At 38.2% G+C, this 25,839-nt stretch overlaps 1 protein-coding gene across 1 annotated transcript in view; it reads left to right on the top strand.

The window, feature by feature from the left end:
* Positions 1–25,580, top strand: part of SGPP2 (sphingosine-1-phosphate phosphatase 2) — a 134,920-nt gene extending 109,340 nt beyond the window's left edge. The window contains exon 5 of the mRNA XM_021002890.2: positions 21,096–25,580. Within this exon, the coding sequence (XP_020858549.1) occupies positions 21,096–21,641 (546 nt within the window). The 3' untranslated portion in view covers positions 21,642–25,580. The remainder of the gene's footprint in view (positions 1–21,095) is intronic.
* Positions 25,581–25,839: the final 259 nt, after the last annotated feature.

Raw genomic sequence — 25,839 nt, 5'->3', positions numbered from 1 at the left:
ATTAGGAAACTGAGGCAGAGAGGTTAAGTGATTTGCCCTAGTCACACACCTATTAAATGTCTGAAGCAGGATTTGAACTCAGGTCCTCCAGACTCCAGAGCTGGTGCTCTACCAAGCCCCCAGCTGCCCCCTGTATCTTGCTTGTATGTAGTTATTTGCATGTTGTCTCTACCATTAAACTGTGACTTCCTTGAGAGTTGGGACTGGTTTGGGCGCTTTTTGGTATCCCCAAAATCTGGCAAAGTGCCTGTCACTTAATAAATGCTTGTTGACTTTCATTGACCTGCCAGGGATTACTTATCTAGTGCCTGAGACAGGATTTCAACTCAAGTCTTCCTGATTCCAAGTGCAGCACCCTGTCCTCTGTATCACCTCCTTGACTATCTTATGTAAAATTGCCTTAGATCCTTTCAGTATTTCCCAAGGCATTTATCTAACCAACAGCCATACTTTGCAGGCCTTCAAACAGAGGCTGCACCCACTTGTTAGGTATGTTATAGTGAAGATTCATTTCAGGTATCAGTTCAACAGGATGGCTGCAGAGGTCTCTTCCAACTCTAAAAATTTGGTGAAGCTGAAAGGGAGCCAGGGATATTATTTTTCTACTGGATCTTATTAGTGAATAATTGACGTGTGACAGAGAGTCATTGTCAATTTATTTTTGACTTGAATTGGCTGAAACCTAGACCTATTTTACTGAATGCCTTCCTTACTCTCTGTAGATAATTAGAGTTATTTGGCTAGATTATTTGCTAGTAAGTTATGTGTGGATGCATATACACGTGTGCGTACAATACACACATGCACAAAATAACCATGCACATGTCTGTATTAAATTGTGGGTATGTATACACATATATATGCATGTGTGTGCATGTGTATGTACATGTATATGTGGATATGTGTATGTATATATTTGCATACACATATACGTGTGTGTATGTGTGTGTGTGTGTGTGTGTGTGTGTGTGTTTATCTCAGTTGGAATCAAAGAACACTAAAAAGTTTTCCAAGTACTCAACTACCTATAGATTACACAAACCTCTATTCTAAGTCAGAGTGTAGCATTTTGATGTGTGTATTTTTTTTCCCAATACATCTAAAACTTTTCAGCCTAAGTTGCCAGTCACTATTGATATGTTGAGGGGTTGGAGAATGGGCAGGAGAGGGAGCAGAGGGCTGTGTACATGCTACCCTATACTTAATTTCCATTTAACTTTTGAACTACTACTCTTATAAGGGCTGCCAAGATTTTTTAAAATTGTGGTTCCCACCATCTTATTATATGGACTATTTTTCTGCGACCCTGGAGGGAAATGCATTTTTCTTTCTGGTTTTTTATAAGTTATTGGGATAGCAATTAGTGCTTCCCATACATTCCAGTGACTGTTTCTTAGGGAGCATGTCACTGGAAAAAAAAAAAGACGAGGTCCATAATTGTTATATCCCTTCCCAACATGAGAAATTGGGAACAACCACTTCCTAAATGAGAAGTGATGGAATACAGCAGCCTGTTTCTCTGGATAAACTAGGATTATAGGCTACTTTAAGAGGCTAAGACCTGGGCCTGGTCCACAGCAAGAGATGGCAGAGACGGTACGAGGCTGAGCCATGAGTTGATTGTGGTTGCAGGCTGCCTGCCGTCCACAACTTTAAGAAACCACTTTACAGGTCAATAACAAAGCATAGAGTCAAGCTGAGGTATCAGGCTAGAACAGAGACCCAGAGTCTAACCATACAGGAGCCAGAGATCACAAAGACATTGAGATCACAGTCTTGTAAGTAGCCAGGAGGCCAGTATCCAGGACAGAAATTAATCAAAGTTGGCCTCAAGCAGGGAGCCTTTCATGCTCTACCAGATATAGCAGGAATGAGGGACTGATTTTCTTGGGCGTCCCCAACCCAGCCCTGAGATTAGAGAGCTCAAAGGTTGCTCTATGGGCCTAAACTCTCTTTCTCCATTCTGTCTATAGCTTTACCTCTCACCTTTCCCGTCTTTGCCTTTCTACCGTGTATTTTTTAAACCTCTTTCTTGCCTTGTAGACCAGTCTCCCAGCTATCAGAGTCCACACTAGCTGACCTTACCATGATAGTGGCTTATGCACAGCCCAAGCATAGGAAGCATATGGAAGACATAGTCCAGAGAACTTCTCCCAATGACCAATGTTAACTCAAATCCAATTATTATGGGAACTGGAATCCTACAGATATGCCCTTTCCTTATGGCAGAATGCTACTGCTGGGCTACTAGGCAGCCAGGTCAATAGACATTGTTGGACAGCTAACAGCCAAATTGGCCAAAAGTATAACATCAGACGCTGTGGCACTTCAATAGTTTAATTTTTTTTTCATTTTGAACTTAACCAATACCAAATAAAATGAGTATTTCCATATAGATAGAAGAACAGAAAAGAGAACTGTACATGAAATCACAGGTCTCTATTAAGTAGAGCTTACTTGCCTTTTTAAGTATGATAAATTCAATTGTCTTTTTAATCTCCTTTTGGCCTTTATTCTCTTCTATGCATTTAAAAAATGGCTTTATCTTTTCTTCCTCCCTTCCTTTGTTCTGTTCTTTCTTTCTCTCTTTTCCCCTTCCTATTTTTCTTCTCGTCTTCTCTTCTTCCCCCTTTCTTCTTTGATCCCTCCCTTCTTTTCTTCTCCCTCCCTCCCTTCCTTTCTTCCTTCCTCCATACCACCTCTATCTGTGCCTCCAATTAAAGAAAAAAAGAAAGGGGCAGCTAGGTGGCGAAATGGGTAGAGCACTGGCCCTGAAGTCAGGAGGACCTGAGTTCAAATTTGACCTCAGACCAAAAACTTGACACTTACTGGCTGTGTGACCCTGGGCAAGTCACTTAACCCCAATTGCCTTTAAAAAGAAAGAAAGAAAGAAAGAAAGAAAGAAAGAAAGAAAGAAAGAAAGAAAGAAAGAAAGAAAGAAAGAAAGAAAGAAAGAAAGAAAGAAAGAAAGAAAGAAAGAAAGAAAAAAGAAAAACATACAACAAATCCCAGAATCAGCCATATCCAGAAATGTATGTCGCATTCTCCATCTTGAGTCCATTAAATCAAGGATAGAATCCTCCATCTCTACTGCAGATTACAAACCTGTTGAGGTCAAGGATTGTTTTTTTCTGTGCTTTTTCTAACCCATTCTCCTCTTACCAGCACCACGTACATGTTCTGTTCATGGCTGGCTTTTAACAAATGAATGATTTTTAAAAATCATATGTATAAAATCAGATTATTTAAAATTATCAAACAAAATGAAGAAAAGAGGGAAGTTACCCATTCTTTTCTCACTTTTAACATCAAGAAAAAATTTCTGTGGTTGTAATCAAAATTTTACATATAGTATGGATCTTAATTCAAAGTCCCTTAAGACTCAGTTATATTTTAATGTACAAATATTTCATTTTCATATTGATTTTAAAATATTGCTAATAATTTCTTGGTCATTTCCAAATGAGTATTTATAAAGCCCTAAGCACAGTGAATGTTTGGCACATAGAAGGTGCTTAATAAATGCCTGTTCCTTTTGCCATGCTCCCATCTCCAGCCCTCTGTTTTTTCTCCCTTTTTTCCTTTCTATTTTGTTGAGTCAGGTTTTACATGACACACCCATTGGTCTGCCAAATAGCCATCACCGGAGGAAGCAAGGCACAGATTGTACACAGTTCTTTTTATTTAAAAAAAAAACTTTGTTCTAAAAATGGGAAATAAAAAACCCATTTCACTTATTAAAGATCCTTATGCCATTTTGAGCGAGCAGAGTACAAAGTACAGAGCAGTTCCGCAATGCATTGTGAATATGAATGACATAATTGAGAACCTGGCTCTTTATCAGAAGTGATCAGGCAGTAAGGAGTGATACATTTCCTTTTTGGGAGAGAGTGATGAGAACTCCCTGGTACTCTGCTTTCCCTACCTCCACCTAGTTGGCAATGGGGGGGGCGGTGTTAGATGGTCAGACATGAACCTATTCTTCTTTCTTTTGATGAGGGAGTAAAGTGGGAGGTTATAAAATAATTTGTCTCAAGAACCACGAACCATGAGGGCCTATAAAAGGATGTAAAGAAACAACTTTGTTTTGGTGGAGGAGGGATGGGTATAAGGAAGTGCCTTAGAAAGGAAAGAGAAGTTTAGGGCAGGGATTCTTAACTCAGGAACCACAGAAGAAGCCTGTGGATAAATTCCAGGAGGTTCATGACCTTGGATGGGAAAAAAATAGAATATTTATTTTCACTAACATTTGGTTTCCTGTGTAATCCTATGTATTTTAGATTATTCATTTAAAACTCTTATTCTGATATGGGGACCATAAGCTTCAATAGATCCCTATAAGGGGTACAAGACAACAAAAATATTAAAAACCTTTGGTTTAGGGAATTAATTAGAAGAGGAATAATTCTGGGGTTCTAGGCCATGGGATCCATTAGGTTATTCACACATTAATGTCTTGAAAAAAGTCAGACAACAAGCATTTATTTAGTGTTTTCTATATGCCATTATGTTGAATTTAGAAGTCAGATTCTTCAAGACTCAGTTCATGTAATTTCTTCCATGAGGTCCTTTCTGATCCTACTCAGCAGCAATAGTCTCTTTCCCCTCTCCAAAATTACTTTGTTTTCTATATATATTTATATTTATTATTATTATATCTATGCATATTATTTCCCTCCAATGAAATATAAACTCCTTGACATGGTGACTGCTTAGTTTTTGTCTTCTTGCCCCCTTGCCCAGCCCAGTGCCTGGCATACATATCAGATGCTTTATAAATACTCATCTTCATTTATACATTATCATTTGTTTCTGAATTATAAGGTTCGAAACACTCTGGGAAACAAAGTAGTTGTCGTTCAGTGGTTTTTCAGTCATGTCTGACTCTTCATGACCCTGTTTGGAGCTTTCTTGGCAAAGATACTGGAGTGGTTTGAAAAACAGGGATAAGTGACTTGCCAAGGATCATACAGCTAGTTAAGTGTCTGAGGCAGGATCTGATGATGAGTCTTCTAATGCCAGGCCCAACATTCTGTGTACTGTAGCGACACCTTGCTGCCCCAAATGAAGTAGATCTACCTTCTTATTCTTGCTCCTAAGGACATTCCTGATCACTCTTGGAAAGAAAATCATGATCCCATTTTTCCACGGATGCTTTGCAGTGAATCTGTACTTATCTTAGTTCTATTCTGCCAGAAAATAACCTCTACAAATACAGATGCAACAGTGGCATTGATTGGGTAGTATCAACAAGGTCAGGAACCTGGGGCAGGTGGCTTTCTAACATCCAGCACTCCACCTATCACTGATAAATCCAGAGATCTTAGAAAGAAATGTGTACCTATTGTATTCGATAACCTGTGTTTCCTCCCACAACTCTTCAACCACTCCCCCCCCCATTCCCTTCCAGACTCAGTGTTGTTCTGATGTTCACTGACCACAATTTAAGATAGGGATTCTTAACCTGGGATCAGTGGACTTCTCTCTACAGGGTCTGTGGATAGATTTCAGGGAGTCTATGAACTTATATGGGGTGAGGAGAGAATTATACTTTTATTTTCATTAATCTCCAACTTGAATTTAGCATTTCCTTCAATTATTTTTAATTTATTATTCTGAATAGTAATCCATAGGCTTTTCCATACTGCCAAATGAGATGAGGAGTGTTTGATGAGCCCCTTTGAGGATATAGCATTCCCCATCTACTGTAACTCTTGGGAGTATGGTATTATAGGATTTTGGATTACTCTGGGATTACCGCTGTTGTATTTGGGATTCCATCTGTTGTAGTCGTAGTATTACAGTTAGGTTCTAGCAAGTGTGGAAAATCTCCCCAGGTTTCTGGGTAATTGGTTCAAGCCAATAAAAACGCAGAGAGACCTTCACATATGCCTTCACATATCTCTTCTTTGAAGCAAAGTTGGGCCATTACAGTTTCCCTTTACATTGTTGGAGACATTGTGTGTGTTGTTTCCCTGGTTCTGCTTACTTTATTTTCCATCAGTTCATGTCTTCTTATACTGCCCTGTATCCATCATATTCACTGTATCTTAGGGCACAGTAACATTCTGTTACATTCTTGTGTTGCAACTCACCAAGCCAACTGATGTCTACCATTCACTCTTACACCTCTAAGAATGAGGAGAAAGAGTTCTTATCTTACAGATGAGGAAACTAAGACAAAATAGACTGGCTTATAATCACCCAATTCTAGAGTTGGAGGGTCATGTAATGCAATATGTTCATTTGACACATTTTATTGGAGGAACCTGAGAGTAGAAGAGCTAATGAGACCTGCTTGAGATTACATAGCAGAGCTGAGTTGAGCCTGTGGTCTCCTTACTCCCAACAACAGTCTTTCCACTATAAGACATTACTAGGAAAAGGAACCTTGAAGGTTTCCTCACTTCTACTAAATTACTATATTGACAGGTCTCTGGAACAGCTAGGAGTAGAACATGATGGGTATCTTTTGAAGAAGAGACAACCTTTGTGAATAATGAATATCAGCAATTCTGTAAAAATGTGACTAGAGCCAAGAATTACAGGGCTCCAGACAAAAAGCCCTATTTCCTTCCAAGTTCTTTCCCCCCATGTCACCAAACTTTTTCACCTATCTGAAATATCCACAGGACCAGGCCAGGCTGGACATTAAAGAAGATATATCAATATCTCAGCTCTTTGTATTTTTTTTAAAGCTGATCTCTGAGACTTTACAGTCAGAAATTCCTAAAAGTATCATTCAGAGAAAAAAAAAGGAAAATGCAAGGGTTCAACATGTTCAGGAATAACTGTAAACATGGCAAACTCATTTTCTATTAGCTTTTGTCATTCCAAGTTTCTTCACTTTATAGCCTTATTTTTTGTTCACTCAGAGAATTAAGTTGCAGATTTACAAATTGAGTCTTAGGAGACCATCTTTCAGTCAGTCCAACTCTGCCCTCATTTTGAATCTGATGTGGAAAAGGATTCTCAGATGCCCATCCACTTTTCTTTATTAACATGAAGTTCATCTTTAGAGTTTACAGTCTGTGGAGACTTGTGATTTTAAAAAAATGTTAAACTTATTCTTTATTTTTAAAAATATTTTTATTTAAAGTTCTGAGTTGCAAATTCTATCCCTCCTTCCCTCCCTCCTTCCCCTCCCCCCTCTTTGAGATGATAAGCCGATATAGATTTTACATGTGCAATTATTTAAAACATTTCCATATTAGTCATTTTGTACAAGAAGTTTAAAGAAAGTGAAAGATAGCATGCTTCAGTCTGTATTCAAACATTATCAGTTCTTTCTCTGAGGCAGATAGTATGCTTCATCACTAGTCCTTTGGGATTGTCTGGATGGTCATATTGCTGAGAATAGCTAAGTTATTCACAGTTCTTCATCGAACAATATTGCTGTTACTGTGTGCAATGTTCTCCTGGTTCTGTTCATTTCATTATGCTTCAGTTCATTAAGCTTTTCCAGGTTTTTCTGAAATCATCCTGCATCCATTGCAATCATATACCACAGCTTCTTTAGCCATTCCCCAATTGATGGGCATCCTTTCAATTTCCAATTCTTAGCCACCACAAAAAGAGCTGCTATAAATATTTTTGTACAAATAGGTTCTTTTCCCTCTTTTGGGGTATCTTTGGAATATGGATCTAGCAGTGGTGTTGCTGGATCAAAGGGCATGCACAGTTTTATAGCCCTTTGGGGGTGGTTCCAGATTGTCTTCGGAATAGTTAGATCAGTTCACAACTCCATCAGCAGTGCATTAGTGTCCCAGTTTTGCCTCATCCCCTCCAACATCCAACATGTTCCTTTTTTTATTATATTAACCACTCTGATAATTGAAGTGGTACCTCAGAGTTATTTTAATTTGCATTTCTTTAATCAATAGTGATTTAGAGCATTTTTTCATATAACTATAGATAGCTTTGATTTCTTCATCTGAAAACTACCTGTTCATATCCTTTGACCATGTATCACTTGAGGAATGACTTGTATTTTTGTAAATTTAATTCAGTTCTCTATATATTTGAAAAATGAGGCCTTTATCAGAGATGGTTGTTGGAAAAAAATTTTTTCCCAGTTTTTTTGGCTTTCCTTATAATTTTAGTTGCATTGGTTTTGTTTGTGAAAAAAACTTTGTAATTTTATATGATCAAAATTACCTGTTTAACATTTTGTAATGCTTTCTATATTTTCTTTGCTTCTAAATTTTTCCCTTATCCATACAGACTTGGAATTTTTGTGGATGGTAGGAATCCATAACAAAAGTCTGATGAAAGGACTAGAGAGGCTAGCGGTCACCAACTCCACCCGGGCTTTGTGGTTTTGCTGAAAGTTGATTTGCTTGCCCACATGAATCATTGCCAGGGTCAAAGAGAAACTTGTCACCCCAGCTCCACATAGCATCTTTTGCATTTCTGCTGAATGAATTCCCCAGGATGAGTTGAAGAATGCAGACCAACAGCCCCCAGGTATGCTTCCTCACTGGTTACCACACTGCCAGTGGGGGAGATGATATACATAAGGAACATACTTGTGTTCTTCCATGGTCACGCACATAGAGAACCCATGTATCTGGAGAGCATGTAAGAAAGGAAAGTCATGCCTCTGACACTTCAGAGCTGCTGATGTTCTCTGATGATGGGATCAGGCAAGCCATTTTTTCTACTGTGTTGGGAATCCTCTGTTGTTCTGTTCTCTGATGGTGGGATCAGGCAAGCTGGGTTTTTCTTTTGTTGTTGTTGTTTATTTCTTTGTTGGAGTCATCTGTTACTCTGTTCTTGTCTGTTACTTTCTGTTGGGGTTCTTCACTGAGCTCCCTCTACTGGCTGTCTCTGCTGCTGCTGCTACTACTCTGATACTCTTGCTACTTCTCTGCTACCATCTGCTGATCTTCAAATGCTTTATGGCCTCTTTCCCCAGATGGTAAAGGGCTTACCAGCTCTTTAGGTTGATAACCCCCAGGGGTTGTCTTTAGCTCTTTAATGATAGCCAACTAAGGGGAAATGCCTTTGGGCATTAAATATGTCTTTTGAACTACTTTTCCTCTAGTTTAATATTTACTTAATGCTTTACATATATTTTCTGATTTGGCCCTCACAACAACCCTATAGGTAGATGCTGTTATTATCCCCATTTTACAGATAAGGAAAAGAAATTAAATTACTTTCCTCAGGTCACCAGCTAAGTAAGTATCAGAGGCAGGATCTAAACTCAGGCCTTCATGACTCCAAGCCCACAAATAACAAGGGCAGAGCAAAGCTTGCTTCAGGAAAAGACACAGATTCTGTAAAGATTTAAGTGGTCTTCTCAAATTTAAGAGGGCACAGGGGACTTTAGGCCAGAATAATCCAAAAGACTGGCATCACTATGATTTCATTTTTTGTGGCCTGTTTAGGAGCTTATTTGATCTAAAGTCATAATCCTACTGACTTATCAAAGACTCTGATTCAATAAAGTTGTGGCCTGTTAGTATTAATGAGAATCAGGGGTGGGGAAAACCTGCTGCCTAGACTTGTTAGACCCTGTTAATGCAGAGTCAACCAGTAATCATCCCCAAATTGCTCCTTGCACAGGATATTTTAGAGTATATGGTGAAGCCAAATATATTTTGAGGGTCTATGATTTTGTTGGTGTGAATGCCCCCATCACTCATGACTGTGTTCACTCTGCCACTTGGTGGATAATCTGGAAGAGTTACTGAGGCCAAAATAATACCTCATCCTGTAGCCAACCTGGTGATGGCCCCCTCCTCTTAAAGCTGGTCTTTGGATGACAGATAGAACATTGTTGGGCCCTTCTTGAAAGCTTTCCAGAAAGATCTATCAGAGCCTGAAGCCCTATAGGTTCTCTGCATGCTGTGACAATGAGGCATAAAAGGAGGCTTTAGTGGAGGTCATTTGGTATTTACCTTCCAAATCATACATAAAATTCTTCTTGTTCCCTTCCTTGTTTTATGGGAACTTAATCTGGTCCTAGGCCATTTTCCATTTGGCAAACTTGCACATTTTAGAGAGAACTTATAAAAGGTTTAGAAAGGTTAAAAGGTTAAAATGCTACTTTTTAACAAAGAGAAGTAGGACATGGGAACCCTTCAAGATTATTCCTTTTATGTCATTTATACTTTAGGCTGTATTCATTGGTTAATACAGAAGGAACCACCTCTGGTTAGAAGAAACGTTTTCTATTTAAAACACACAGAAACACAGGGTTTGAAAGGACCTAGGAAGCCATCAAGTTCAAAAGGCAGCTGAACAAAAGTGTCTACACAATACTGGATCAGTGGTCATCCTGGCTCTGCTTAAAGACTTCAGGTGAAGGGGAAGCCACTATCTACTGATGCAACCTTTCCCACCCTTGGAGGACTCAAATAATTGACATGAAGCTTAGCCTCTTTACAACTCCCACCTTTTGTGAGTAGTTCCATCCTCTGATACAAAATACAACAAATTTTGAGATGCAAATTCTATCCCTCCCTTTCTCCCTTCCCCATTCATTGAGAAGGCAAGCAATTTGATATAGACTATACATGTGGAGTCATGCAAGAGATATTTCCCTATTAGTCATGTTGTGAGAGAAAATACAGACAAAAAAACCATGAAAAAAATAAAGTAAAAAATAGTATGCTTTCATCTACATTCAGACTCCATAAGTTCTTTCTCTGGAGGTAGATAGTGTTTTTCATCATAAAGCCTTCAAAATTGTCTTGGATCTTTGTATTGCCGAAAATAACTAAGTCATTCACAGTTGATCATCATACAATATTGCTGTTATTATGTACAGTGTGCTCCTGGTTCTACTCATTTATTTTGTATCAGTTCATGTAAGCCTTTCCATGTTTTGGGGCATAGTTCCAAATTGCTCTCCAGAGTGGTTGGATCAGTTCACAACTCTACCAACAATGTATGAGTGTTCCAGTTTTCCCATATCCCCTCCATCACTTGTCATTTTGTTTTTCTGTCATATTAGCCAATCTGATAGGTGTGAGGTGGTATTTTAGAGTTGTTTTAATTTGCATTTATCTAATAATAGTGAGTTAGAGCATTTTTTCATATCTCTATAGCTTTGATTTCTTCATCTGACAACTGCCTGTTCATTTCGACATTTTTATCAGTTGGAAACTGACTCATGTTCTTATAATTTTGACTCAGTTCTCTATATATTTGAGAAATGAAGCTTTTATCAGAGAAACTTGCTGTAATTTTTTTTAATTTTTCTGCTTTTCTCCTAATCTGGGCTGCAATGGCTTTGTTTCTGTAAAAACTTTGCAACTTAATGTAATCAGAATTATCCATTTTCTATCCTGTAATGCTCTCTATCCCTTATTTGGTCTTAATTCCTCCCTTGTCCACAGAGCTGACAGGTAAACTACTATATGCTGTTTTAATTTGCTAATTTGCCATCTTTGCAGATGGACTAAACCAGGTTAAGGGTAACCAATAGGCTACCACAAGCACGTGATGACTTCTCCCAGCAGAACGGCTGGATGAGAACAATTTGTTCCAAAGGTCATGAAGGTGGCCAAGGTCATCCACTGCACCCCAGGCCATCCCCAGTCACCCTAACTTTTGTCCTGCCACTGGACATTGATGACTCAAGAAGAGAGTGTGAGGCTGACCACTTTGTGCAACTTTGCTTCATTTAAATACAATTCATTCATAAGTCAAGACATCACTCATCTTGTCTTCAAAAAAAAAAAAGGATGAACGTCAGAACACTTCTAATGTCTCTTCCACATAACAGCCCCCCAGATAACTAAAAACAGCTATTATTCCTCCCTTCAGTCTTTTCTTCTCGAGGCTAAACAATACCCATCTCCTTCAACCAATATTCATGTAAAACTTAGTGCCCTTCACCATCCTGGTCATCCTCCTCTGCATACTTGCCACATTATCAATGTCCTTCTTGAACCAGGACACTCATAACTGAACGCACAATGCCCCACATGAGAGCAGACGAGAGCAAAGACAAGAGGATTATCAGTTTCCTGTCCTTGGAAGCTATGTCTTTCTTAATGCAGCCCAAGGTTGCATTAGCTTTTTTGGCTGTCACATCACACTGCTGTATGCTCACTGCAGTCCACTAAAACCTCAAGGTGTTCTGAACAATTGCTATCTATTCATGCCTCCTCCATTACATTTCTGTTTGTTTTTGTTTTTGTGAGGCAATTGGGGTTAAGTGACTTGCCCAGAGTCACACAGCTAGTGCCCGTTACGTGTCTGAGGCTGGATTTGAACTCAGGTCCTCCTGACTTCAGGGCCAGTGCTGTATCCACTGTGCCACCCAGCTGCCCACATCTTACATTTCTGGAATTGCTCTTTCATACCCAGTACAAGACTTGACGTTTATCCCATCTATATTTCATCATATTAGATTCATCCCAGTGCTTTAGCTTGTTACTCTTTTTGGATGTGATGACAACTGACTGCGTTAGCTATCTCACCCAACTTTATGTTACCTGCAGATTTAGTGAGCAAATCGTCTATGCCTTTATCCAAATCACTAATAAAAATACTAAGCAGCACAGGGCCAAGTACAGCTCTCTGAGACAACTCCACTGGGGACCTGTCATGTTGATTCTGAAGTATCATCTAGTCTTTGAATCTGACCATCCAACTAATTCCAAATCCATTTGCTAATATTATTGCCTAATCCAGCTCTCCATCTTCTCTATAAGAGTAGAACAAGATGTTTTATCAAATGCTTCAGTAAAATCTGGGCAAATTCAACCCATAGCCTTACCTTTACCTACTAGTTTAGTAATCCTATCAAAAAAAGAAATGAGATTATTATGGCATGACTTATTCTTAATAAAACTCCATTGGCTCTTTGTACTTAATGACTGCTCTTTGGTGTAGCCACTCAACAAGGTCATATCCCTACATCTTTCCAAAAGTGAAGAGATTTGGTCAAGTTCTAGTTTTCTTCAGTTTTTTTTTTCTCTATGTTTTCTTTCACAGCATGACTAATATGGAAATATGTTTTTCGTGACTACACATGTATAACCTATATCAAATTGCTTGCCATCTCAATGAGGGGGTAGGAAGGGAAGAAAGGAGAGAATTTAGAACTCAGTTTTAAAAACAAATGTTAAAATTATTTTTACATGTAATTGGATAAAAACAAAAAAAAAAAGAAAAAAGAAAGAATCAAAGTCAAAGGAAAGAAAAAATAGAAGAAAGTAGGAAGTATCTCATTGGAAAAGCAACTGACCTGGAAAATACATCCAGGAGAGATAATTTAAGAATTATTGGGCTACCTCAAAGCCATGGTTAAGTGCCTAGACATCATATTGCAAGTTATTATCAAGTAAAACTGCTAGAAAATCTTAGATCAGGAGGGAAAATTAGAAATTGAAAGAATCCATTGATCACCTCCTGAAAGAGATCCCAAATGAAAACACCCAGCAATATTATAATCAAATTCCAGAGCTTCCAGGTCAAAGAGAAAATACTTCAAACCACTAGAAAGAAACAATTCAAATACTGAGTATAGAACTAAGTCAAATTTATAAAACTAAGAGCTATTTCCCAATTGATAAATTGTCAAAAAATATAAACAGTTTTCAGAAGAAGAACTCAAAACTACCTGTAGTCATATGAAAAAATGCTGTAAATCACTATTGATTAGAGAAAGGCAAATTAAAATAACTCTGAGGTACCACTTTATACCTATCAGAAATGACAATGGAGGGGATGAGGTAAAATAGGTACAATGGGGAGAATAATAAACTGGTCCAACCATTCTGGAGAACAATTTGGAACTAGGCCCCAAGGGTTATCAAATTGTGTATACCTTTTACCCAGCAGTATCACAACTAGGTCTGTACCCCCAAAGAGATAAAAGGAAAAGGAAAAGGACCTATATGTACAAAAATATTCATAGAAGCTCATTTTGTGGTGTCAAAGAATTGGAAATGAATAGGATGCTCATCAATTAAGGAATGGCTGAACAAGTTGTGACATATGATTGTGATGGAGTAATATTGTGCCATGGGAAATGACGAGGGGGGTGATTTCAGAAAAAAAAAAAAACCATGGCAAGACCTGTGCGAACTGATGCAAAGTGAAGTGAGAAGAACTAAGAGGTCATTGTGCATGGTAACAGCAATATTACGATGATCAACTATGAAAGACTTGGTTACCTGATGAATAATAATACAATGATCCAAGCCAATTCCACAGGACTCATGATGAAAAAATGCTACCTATCTCCAGAGTGAGACTGATGAACTCTGAGTGCAAATTGAAGTATAATTTTCTTACTTTATTTTTCTTGCTTTTGTGAAATATGGCTAATATAGAAATATGTTTTATATGACTTCACATGTATATAATTAATATGTTACATGTCTTCTCAGTGGATGGAGGAGGGGTGAGAGGTGGAAAATTTGAAACTTAAAATTGTTTAAAATATAAATAATAAAAGTTTAAAATGTTTTGAAAATAAAATAAACAGCTTCAAAAATAATTGAAGGAAATGCTAAATTTCAATTAGAGGTTAATGAAAACGGATGTTAATTTCTTTCCTCCCCAAGTTTATAAATCATCTGAAGTATAACCATGGACCCTTTGAGGACATGTGAACCTCAGGTCAAGAATCCCTGTTCTATACTGATTTCTGTCATATCAGGAGACTTAAACATAACACCAGTTGACCAAATATATTTCTTATTTCATGGCTGCCTTTATGTAATTGATCTCTTGCCATTTGTGGACAACAATAGAATATTAATATTTCTTGAATTTATGAAGCAATTTCTCTCTTATACATGCTAATTTCATAAATCTAGGTTTCTTACAGCTATTTATATTCACACTCATGAATGTGGCTTTATTTTTCTCTGTTTGGCTTTTATTCACTTTCTCTGTTTAACAGACAGAAACTGAACTAATTGTAACCCAATATGAAAAATAACATACACAGTACCTGAATGGTTCATAATTTATAAATCATTTCTGGGCATATTCTGGGAGGAAAAAAAAGTTATTAAATGAGCATGATAAAGGCAGTCACTCCACCAACGAAAGACGTTTCTCTTGGTTTTATCTCTGTTCCTAATTTCAGTTGACTGGTGGAGGCAGCCAAGGGCAGAGAAGATTGTTCACATTCTCAGCAGGGGGCCTGGAAGAAAGGAAGACCAGAATCATTGTGTCTTCTGCATAAATAGTTCAACAATCTGAATGCATTCTTTCCTCACAATTGAATGAATAGGTTTTCTCTTTCTCTCCTTTCTAGCCAGCTAACCTTGGGTTATGTTGGGCTGCTCAGTAACATACTCCATTGAAGATGCTTAGAGATAAAATGTAAATTTACCACACTAAACATGGAAACATGGCTAGAATTTGAGTTTCCCAAGGCTCTTCTAGGATAGCCTCTGATCTTGAATGAAAATACAACATGCATTTAGGTGAACCTGAAACTTTTCACTCCAAATTCTTTATCCATGTGATAATCCCAATATGTAGGCTCCCCTCCCTTGCTCCCTTTATGAAGGAAACAGAATAAGGCCTGTGCTTTCAAATAAGAACTTCCTAATTAAAGACAGCACATGAGTAAAAGTTCATTAATTCCTTACACTTTTTAACTTTGGGAAATGCTAGGTTCATCATGATGCTTTATCAACTTGAAGGTGATTTTACCTAATGTTGTAACATGAATTCAAAGATGACTGATTTTAAGAGCATATTCACAGTAGTAATTTTACAGAGTGAAGCATATCTTATTCTTAAGTCATTCTTGCTGAAGTATCTGCCCTAATTTCTCCTCCTCATCTCCTCCTTCACCATTGTCCTTTCTTCCTTTCTTTGTAAAATGACATTCCTCATGTTCATTCTCTAAACCCCTTCCCTACTCATATATGTAAAAAAAAACAAATTTGACCATTAAGACAAGAATTTTAGCCACAATAGCTGTGTGCTTCTGCTACGATTATTTATTCTCCATCATCTCAGCCAGTACCTAACATTCTTTGGAACTATGATATTTCATGCATCTCACCCAGATTACCTTTCATTCTACTCTCTATACTTCCAGGATTATTTGTCATAATCATGTTGGTGGCAACTCAGAGATGGAAAGAAATATCCTAGTAATTTCCTCTTAGAAAACTGAAACAACAGATATGCTTCAAAAAAAGATTGTTTAGTATGTCCTTGAATGTATGATTTAAAAGTTTTATGTAAGAAGTAACTCAAGCTTTCAAAAAGTAACCCTTATTTTTAGAAAGTGCTTTATGTTGTTCTAAGAAATTTCCTGAATTAAATTAATCTATTTGTTGGCTGTGGCTTAATTTATTTAAATTACATGTAGAAATATGTATATTACTTTACTATGGCCTCATTTGTTTTGATAGAAGCAATAAAATGAAGGTTCACTGTAGGCTTATTTAAGTTATCACCTCTGATCATCATAGCCCAACCCGCTAGCAATGTAGTACTCTCTCTTTACACAGTTGTTCTCTATAAGAAACAAATCCAATAGCAAAAATATTTAATTATAATATAAAAATAATGCAAACAATGAGATAAGCTGTGAAATCATTCTCTGTCCCCTTACTTAATGGGTTAACTGCTTTATAGGCTCTGAAGAAATTAGAATCTGATTCCCTCATTAATCATTTAAGATTTATTTTTCTTTTTCATTGTGAATTTAACAGTCATCAATAAATTCTTTGTGGTTATATAAGAAACTATCATTATGTTGTTAGTTTTAAAGAAATGTGTTAAATTTAACAAGCTAAATTAAATTTAACTAAATTGTTTTATTTGCCTGCATCCCTTATATCTGTACTACTTTTTGGTGTTTTTTTTTTCTGTGTAGTCTTTTAAATGTTTTGTTGGTGGTTTTTACGGGGAGGGGCATAATAATTACTACTCATTGACCTGCTACCAGCACTCCAAATAGAAATTCTTTTTTTTTTTTTGGCTAGGCTATGGGGTTAAGTGACTTGCCCATGGTCACACAGCTAGTAAGTGTAAGGTGTCTGAGGCTGGGTTTGAACCTAGATCCTCCTGACTCCAGGGGCGGTGCTCTATCCACTGCGCCACCTAGCTGCCCCTAGAAATTCTTTCTTATAAGAAATAAGTATAGTCTGTCAAAGTGCCTTCTATGTGTCAGACAGTAAGTAGACTAGGCACCAGATACAGAGACAAGACTGAAACAGTCTTTGCCCTCAAAGATCTACATTTTATCAACACATCCATCATGGCTGAGGAAGTTGGTGATTGAGAGAAAGGATCCATGAGTACAAAAGTATTTACAGCAGCACATTTTGGTATAACAAAGGACTGAGAGGGAAGGGAGAGAGGAAAACAAGAAAAGAAAGACAGAAGCAAAGAAGAAAAGATTGATTTAAGTGGCTACTATGTGTCAGGCACTTGGTAAGTTCTTTACAAATATCTCATTTGAGATTTACGACAACTGTGGGAGGTCAATGCTATTATTACCCCCATTTCATAGATGAGGAAACTCAGGCAGACAAAGGTTAATTGACTCATCCAAAGTCATACAGTTAACTGTCTGAGGCTGGATTTGAACTTAGGTCTTCTTGACTCCAGGCCCAGCACTCTACTCACTGTGACATCTAGCTGCCACTAAAAGAGCATCTAAATTAGGAGAGGAAGCAATTGTGATACGTGAATGCAAGGAGATATTGTGGTATAAACAGTTTTATATATATATATATACGATTAATTAGGAGAAACATGGGAAGACTTGTATGAACTGTCACTTCAGAATTCATACTCCAATGGTAAAAGCACAGGGTTCAGTGCCCTTTCCCTCATGAAATTCTACAGAAGTTTCTAGGGGCAAGTTGGAAGATGATGAATAATAATAACTAATAATAATAGCTATACTGTGCTATAAGAAGTGATGAGCAGACGGATTTCAGAAAAACTTGGAAAGACTTACGTGAGCTGATGCTGAGTAAAGTGAGCAGAACCTGGAGAACATTGTACACAGTAACAGCAGCATTGTGAGATGATCACCTATGATTGACTTAGCTCTTCTCAGCAATGCAATGATCCAAGACAACTCCAAAAGACTCGTGATGGAAAATGCTGTCCACATCCAGAGAAAGAACTATGGAGTCTGAATGCAGATCAAAGCATACTATTTTCACTTTTTTTTGTTTTTTTGTTTTTCATGGCTGTTCCCTTTTGTTCTGTTTCTTCTTTCACAACATGACTGATGTGGAAATACGTTTTTAAAAAATAGAAAAAGAAAAGCAAAAATTAATGATAGCTATCAATTACATAGTGCTTTAAGGAACTTTATAAATATCTCATTTGATCTTCACAACAACCCTGGAAGGTAGGTGCTATTATCCCCATTTTACAGATGATGAAACTGAGGCAGACAGAGGTTGTGACTTGCCCAGGGTCACACATCTAGCAAGTCTCTGAGGCCAGATTTGGACTCAAGTCTTTTTTACTACAGATCCAGAACTCTACCCACTGTACCACCTAGCTACCAGAAGCCTCTCAGCTTTGCTCTGGGTTCATCAAGGTTCCACTAGCACTCTTGGATTCAAGGACAATCAATCAACAAGCATTTATTAAGCATTTACTCGTTGCCAGACATTGTAGTGAGTGCCAGGGATATCAAGAAACACATTAACAATCTCTGCCCTCAAGCAGCTCCCTCTTTAATGGAGGAGAAAGCATGTAGTCTATACAAGATACATATGCAATAGATGGAAGGTAACTCTAGAGGGTAAGGCTGTAGTAGGTAAGACAATATGGTAGCATAGTTTCATTCATCTCTCTTCTGGTTCCCTGATTCAATTAACCACAGCCAAACTGATCCTTGATTTTCTTACATGACTCTGGTAACCCTGCTGTTTTTTTTTTCTTTTCCTTTTCACATGCAGTTTCCTTTCTCTTATCTTCATTTTCCAAGTTTTGGTCTTCTGACACAGTCCTCATTCAAACACAAGTCTCCCAGGACTCTGACATCCTGCATCTTCCATCACTGAACAGTAGTTCCTTTGTCTTAGTGTATTTGTATGTATACTATATATATACATATTTTATATATGTATATCATATTTTATGTATATCTATATGTCTCTATCTCATCCACCTATCCATCTGTCTGTCTATCTATCCACACACACACACACCCTTGAAACTCCACTGCAAAGCTCACTCCACTGAAAAGCTCACTCATTATACATTTATTACATAAGGAATAAATGCTATTAAATTTTCCTCAATGTGGCATGCATAATGCAAAAAACCTTATTATTTGTGAAGAATGTTTTAGCAGGGAGTCCCATGCTGAGACCTGTGATTTAGAAAAAGGATGGGTTGGTGAGAGGAAAGGCTGGATGGAGGGAGACTGACTAGGAAGCTATAGCAGCAGTCCAGGTGAAAAGTTATGAGGACCATGTGAGAGAGAAAGGAACAGATGCAAGAGATTTTATGGAGGCAGAACTGATGAGTTGGCCAATGAATAAATTTGGGAGATAAGGAAGAAAGTGAAGTTTACAAAACTAAATGAGTGAAAATATGGTGCTATCCTCCACAGAAGAAGGGAAATTTGGACTAGGGTGGGCTTATTAGAGAAAGATAATGAGTTTCATTTTGGACACGCTAAGTTTGAGGTGCCTAGGATCATCTAATTTGAGATATCCAGCAGGCAACTGGCAATACAGAACTGGGTTGTAAGGAGACATTAAAGCTAAATGTATAGTTTGGGGAGTCACCTGCAAAGATTTGACCACTGAAGCCAATAACATTGGGAAGAGAGAAGCTTAGAGAGAGAAAAGGGCACAAAACAAAACCTTCGGGTAAGGGCAACCTAGTTGTGAAGCAGTACATGGATGATACAACAAACGTGACTGAAGAGCAATCAGACAGGTAAAGGAAGTGGGAGAGAACAGTATCATGAAAAGCCAAAAAAGGAGAGAGGATACAGTGAGAGAGGTTGTCAGTAGTGTCAAAAGCTGTGGAGAGATCAGGAAGGCTAAGAACTGAGAAAAAGCCGCAGGTAAAGGATTTAGCTTTGTAGATGAGCAGAAGACACTCTTCCTCTGAGTCAGGAAGAAAGGAAGAGAGGATGGGTGAAGATACTGAAGAATTTGAGGGAACAGATACTCTAAGGCAAGAGTTCTTAACCTGGAATTTGTGGACTTCTTTTTAATATGAAAACTATTTCAGTATAATTAGTTTTCTTTATAATCCAAAAGGGGCCATGACACAAAATGGTTAATAACCCAGGCTCTAAGGTAAAGAGTCGATAATATAAGGGAGGCTAAGCTAGGGAGAGGAGGGGGTGATGAGAAAGGAGGGGAGAGGGGAAAATACAGAGACAACAGTTAGGAAATTATTACCTATGAGGACTATGCTAGGATATAAACAAGAGATAAATAATGGACTTGTTAAGGCAACGTGAAATGAAAGTATGAAGGCAAGGATAGAGATTAAAAAGATGGTAAAAACAAAAAATATTCTGTTGTTTGGTAAAGGATGTCAAACTAATATTCAGCTAATCTTTTTCTAATAAGGACTTACTTTGATTGCCTTACAGTCATGATAACCTGTGGCAGTGAGGCTCACGGTATAAGTCACTAACAGAAGCAAGGGATGTAGCGGAGGCAGTTGGCTTGGTTAAGTAAAGCTCTAAGAACAACCTCATTTGTTACATTTAAATTACTGGGACCTCTGAGTTGGCCTCTCTTCTCTCTTCCTGAATGGTTCCTTAATCACTTTTTCTGCAATTTGTGAAACCAGATGGTTAGTGCCTGTTTTTGCCATCCACTGCTTGCCAAGTGTGTGTCCAGACCTGCCATGATGTGTACAACCTTATTACTAACAAAGCAAACATGAAAAGGGAAGGACTGAGCTTTAAAACTCCATGTATGACCACTTATAGAATCTGGAATGATTTCAGAACTTGGTTTTGCAGCAAAGGATGAAATCACACAGATTCTTTTCTATGTGGTCTATATTTATGCATGCATTAGACACATCAGGACATTTTCCTCTTCCTAAATTAAAAAATGAAGAGACAGAAAAACCTGTACATCAGAAGCATACCTATATTACACATGCCTGCTAATTCACTTCCTTTTTTATTTTCCTATTTGCTTTAGGATGTGATTGGTGGCATTCTGATTAGTGGATTGTTCATCGCTGTCACTTACCCAGCATGGGACTTCATCGATCACCTCGAGTCCGCCAGTCTGCTTTTCCCTATATGTATTCTTGTGGTGCCTTTCTTCTTATGTTACAACTACCCAGTATCGGATAACTATACTCCTACGAGAGCAGATACTACCACAATTCTAGCGGCTGGAGCTGGAGGGACCATTGGATTCTGGGTCAGTCCTTTCTTCAAATTGGTATCTGAGCCCACAGAGTCTGCCATACAAAGCATCCCACCACTCACAACTAAAATGTTAGGCTTGGGACTAACCAAATTTATGGTTGGAATTGTGATGGTTTTCTTGGTTCGTCAATTGATGCAAAATCTTTCACTCCAAGTGCTCTATTCTTGGTTCAAGGTGGTCACCAGGAATAAGGAGGCCAGACGAAGACTGGAAATTGAAGTACCGTACAAATTTGTAACATATTCTTCAGTTGGCATCTGTGCTACGGTATTTGTGCCAATGCTCCACCAGTTTTTGGGATTACTTTGAGCAATGTACACTTGAAAGAATGCCCATAGAGACAATGCCACCCTAGAAAGGCCATGCAATGGAGAAGACCCATCACAGTCACCATCCTTGCCACCATCACCATCCTGCCAGCCTCTTCTTTCTTCTATGTCCACCACTCCCAAGAAAACAAAAGCAAAAAAAAAAAAAGATATTTGTATGTCTTGTGCCTTTCTTTTCTGGCTAATAATCAAAATAAACGATGATACAGCATAAGAAAAAGAAATAATTCCAGTCAGAATTTCTAGCTCATAAGTTCCATTACAGATTCATTCCAAAGTTAAACCTAGACTATAATCTTAGCTTTTTAGAATCCTTTGTTATTCTTCAGAAAAAATTATCTTATGACCTAGAGTGGTATAATACACCATCTTGTGTAGTTAGGAAAGATTACACAAGCCTTGATTAGCTCCTGGAAAAGTCTAGAGGATATTCCTTTAGTCCTCATGTCTTCCAGAAAGACTGACCTGGATTCTCCAACTAGAATGGGAACTTCAGCTAGAGTGAAATGGTGGTGTCCCTTCCAAAGGCACTCTGTAGACAAAGTGGCATTAGTTGTCATTCCAAAGAAATTATAATAGCCTTATATGACATTTCTTAAAGCTCACCACAAGATCACCACGATTAAACCTGGCTCTGAAGAAATTAAGTTTGTGGCAGGGTGTGAAGTGATTGGCAAGATACATATCTAGACAGTAAAAGCACAGAGATAGGAAGGCTTCTTTTTTAATGATTCCATACATCGTAACTTTGTTTAATCCATAGGAATTCATTTTGAAGTAGAGCTTGGGCATCCATCTTTACATATTTCTTTCAAAGAATTCCAGAGAACAATCCTGCAGTTGACTGATGAATGTGATTAACTAGTTGCTCTCTCCCAATTAGTAAAATGTAGGTTTAATATATCTATGCATGGAGCAGAAGCCCGACTACCACTGGACAGAACCTCAAGTCCTGGTGAGGCTGGGGTAAACGACTGGGATGAATATCCTTCTTTCTTCACCTTGTTCCCATATCTCAGGACTATTTTCAGGACAACATGTGAAAGACTTTAGACTATTTTGCAGAAAAGCAACACATGAACTTTAAAAGTGTTATTAGTATCACTAAATCAACACACAAACAATCCTTTTCCCCTGCTAGAAGTTCCTTAGCTCTTGAAAAGGAGATAAGATTGGATCAACTAAAAAAAGTTTCTCTCTTAAAAAAAAAAAGGGTGCATGGATGGGGGGGGAGTGTACAGCAAATGGAGTTGGAGTATCTGTATTTAAATCCTGCCTTGGACTCTAATGCTACCCCTCTGAGACTGTTTCATCATCTCTAAAATAAGGAAGTTTGTCTAGATGGGCTCTGAGATCTCTACCAGTTCTGGATCTATGAACACCTATGTACATATTTCATATATAATATGCACTTTATGTATGTGATATAGTTGGGTTTTGGTTTTTTTTTTACCAGGAAATGCCTGCTTTGCAGGGGCCATAGTGCCTCTCCCTACTTCTCTACCCACAAGCTTTCATCCAGCCTAACACACGGTAATACACACATTTCTCACTGGAAGTTAGCCCCACTCTCCTGTTTAAACATTTAGACAGTCTTGACTACACATGTATAACCTATGTCAAATTGATTGACTTCTCAGTGGGGGGCGGGAGTGGAGGGGAGTAAAGAACTCAGAACTCAAAATTGGGAAAAAAAAGAATGTTAAAATTGTTTTTACGTGTAATTGGGAAAAATAAAATATTAAATTTAAAAAAAAATTAGGCAGTCCTGCTGCACAGGGTCTTAGGTATCCTATTGATCGGTGGCATAGCGCAGACTTTACTCCCAAGCCTGGCTTCTACAAAACCTGAGTGAAGCCTTTAGTGTTTACAGAAACACACGCAAATTTTTTTCTTTAAAAAATAATACTTTGGGATATAGCCTATGTTTAAGTTCTAGCCTTATTTAAACTCATTATAAAGCACTTACTCTGAGGGGGCAGCTAGGTGGTGCAGTGGATAGAGCACCAGCCCTGAGGTCAGGAGAACCTGAGTTCAAATTCGACCTCAGACCAAACACTTGACACTTACTAGCTGTGTGACCTTGGGCAAGTCACTTAACCCCAATTGCCTTAAAAATAAATAAATAAATAAATAAATAAATAAATAAATAAATAGAGCACTTACGCTGAAGACTGACAATCACCTTTTCCTAATTTGAATACCCTCATCCTTTTGGGGGGCACATTCTTTGGGGTTGTGTGGAATACATTGATTCCTTAAGCCAAAAAGGGTAGGGAAAATCCCTAACTTCTTTCTGGGAATTGTTTTCTATGTATTTCTGGTAATCAGAAGGGAGGGAGTAAATGAGTTGCCACTTAACTATTTTAATAATCAATTATACGCTGAAAAACAACCGGTGGCAGCCACTGAGAGCAGAGGAATCCTAATTCCCGTGTGCTTCTGTTCTAAGATCTAATTGTTGTGTGACTTGACTGCAGCTGAATTTCTTCAGCTAAAAAAAAGTAGAAGATAATATTATGTAATATTTATTTAGATTTGTGAGCATGCCCAAAGCTAATTAGTAGAAAGTAAACATGTATTTCTCTACCAAAGTGTTCCCCACCCACCCATCCCTTGCAGCTTTCTAAAATGTATTTGATAAAAGATGGTAATAAATTCAATTCAACCAAATGTATGCAGGGCATTTGGCTAGACATTGGGAAAACAAAGACAAAAATGATGTGAGATAATATTTGCAAATATTATGCAAACTTTAAAGTGCTCTAATAAATGTTAGGTATTAGAAAAAAAAAAAGTCCCTGCCCTCAGGGAGCTTCTGTTGAGGGGCTACAAAGACATACAGGTGAGTAAATACAAAGTGTATAAACAAAGTGGTGCACTAAAGGTTTTTGTTTTTAGTTGCTATAATGTGAAAAATCTAAAGGTGACTGCTTGCTTGGTGTACATTTGTGCTTAATAAACGGTCATATTTTATTTGACATGGCTAGGGCTTTCAGTAATCCAAGGAGTTAGCCATGGTTATCCCTATAAAAAGTTTGTTGCTCCAAAGATTGCTTTTAATAAATGGCATTCCCTTTCCTCCTCTTATTATTTAATCTCTTCTCCCAGTTGCCTAGAATTGGAGACTGAAGGGATTGAAAAGGACCCCTCAGGTCATCTGATCCACTCTGTGCTAGATAGAGCCTTTTAAGCCCTCCAACTAATCTCTTCTGGGAGTGGTTTTACCTCTTTAAAACAACAACAAAACCCTCTTGATTGGGGGAGCGGAGTCTAAGGCCTCCTCTGGAATGCTACCATTTTCTCTCTGAGGGCAGCGTGCCCCCTACTGGTAAGTCTTAGCTTTCCCACTGGGTTTCTGCCCAGCCTTGGCTGAGATTGTCCTATAAAATTTAACCACCTTTTACAGCACTAGAATACTACAAATCCCTTGCAAATCTGTCTCCTTTCTATGGTTTTCTCCCGCCATCTCCTCTTCCCTTCCCTGGGCTGGGGCTCCCTCCAATCCATCTACTCCAAGTTCTGGGAACCTCCCAGAATCCTTAGCACATGTCATTTCTTGTCACTTTTTCTCAACGCCCTGACGCAAAACAGAATCCTAGGAAGTGAATAAACAGAGCAGGCATATGACCTTCAAAGGGTCGCTTGAGGAGGCGCTGAAGAAGCTGCACCACGCTGAGTCCTAAAGCAACTAGGAGGTTCTCTACTTAGGGCTGAGGCAGTGAATTTGATTTGAAAATGACGGGCGTACTTCCATAAATACAACCAGAATATGCGGTATTTACAAGTCAATCTGCTTTGCCTCTGTCTTTGGAGGACGTTCATCTGGTTGTTTATATGCTGTATGTAAATTGTATTTTTTTTTCAGAATCTTGCTGGTTTGACCCTTGACTGCATATTAAATGTTTTTGAAAGCCTGTGTTCTGCCTACTTAATTTCTCTCTAGACTGACTTTTCTGGGAGCTCTTTACAACTGAGTAGAGAGGCCGAGATAAAAACAACCTGGGGGCTCTAATTACTCCGGGATATCACACCTGAAGCTCTTATTTGACCTGGTCACAGTAGCTACAGGTAAAATCACTTAACTATTAAGTGAGTCAGTTCAGGGGGGAAAGGGAGGAAGGAGTGACAAACCCTTTCCTTCCTTCCCACCTCCTCAAGGACCTCGATTTAGAATC

The sequence above is a fragment of the Phascolarctos cinereus genome, unplaced genomic scaffold (genome assembly GCF_003287225.1).
Source record: "Phascolarctos cinereus isolate Bilbo 61053 unplaced genomic scaffold, phaCin_HiC Scaffold_7;HRSCAF=346, whole genome shotgun sequence".
NCBI classification, from domain to species: domain Eukaryota; kingdom Metazoa; phylum Chordata; class Mammalia; order Diprotodontia; family Phascolarctidae; genus Phascolarctos; species Phascolarctos cinereus.
Note: the sequence above shows the minus strand (reverse complement) of the source record. Positions and strands in the feature narration are given on the sequence as shown.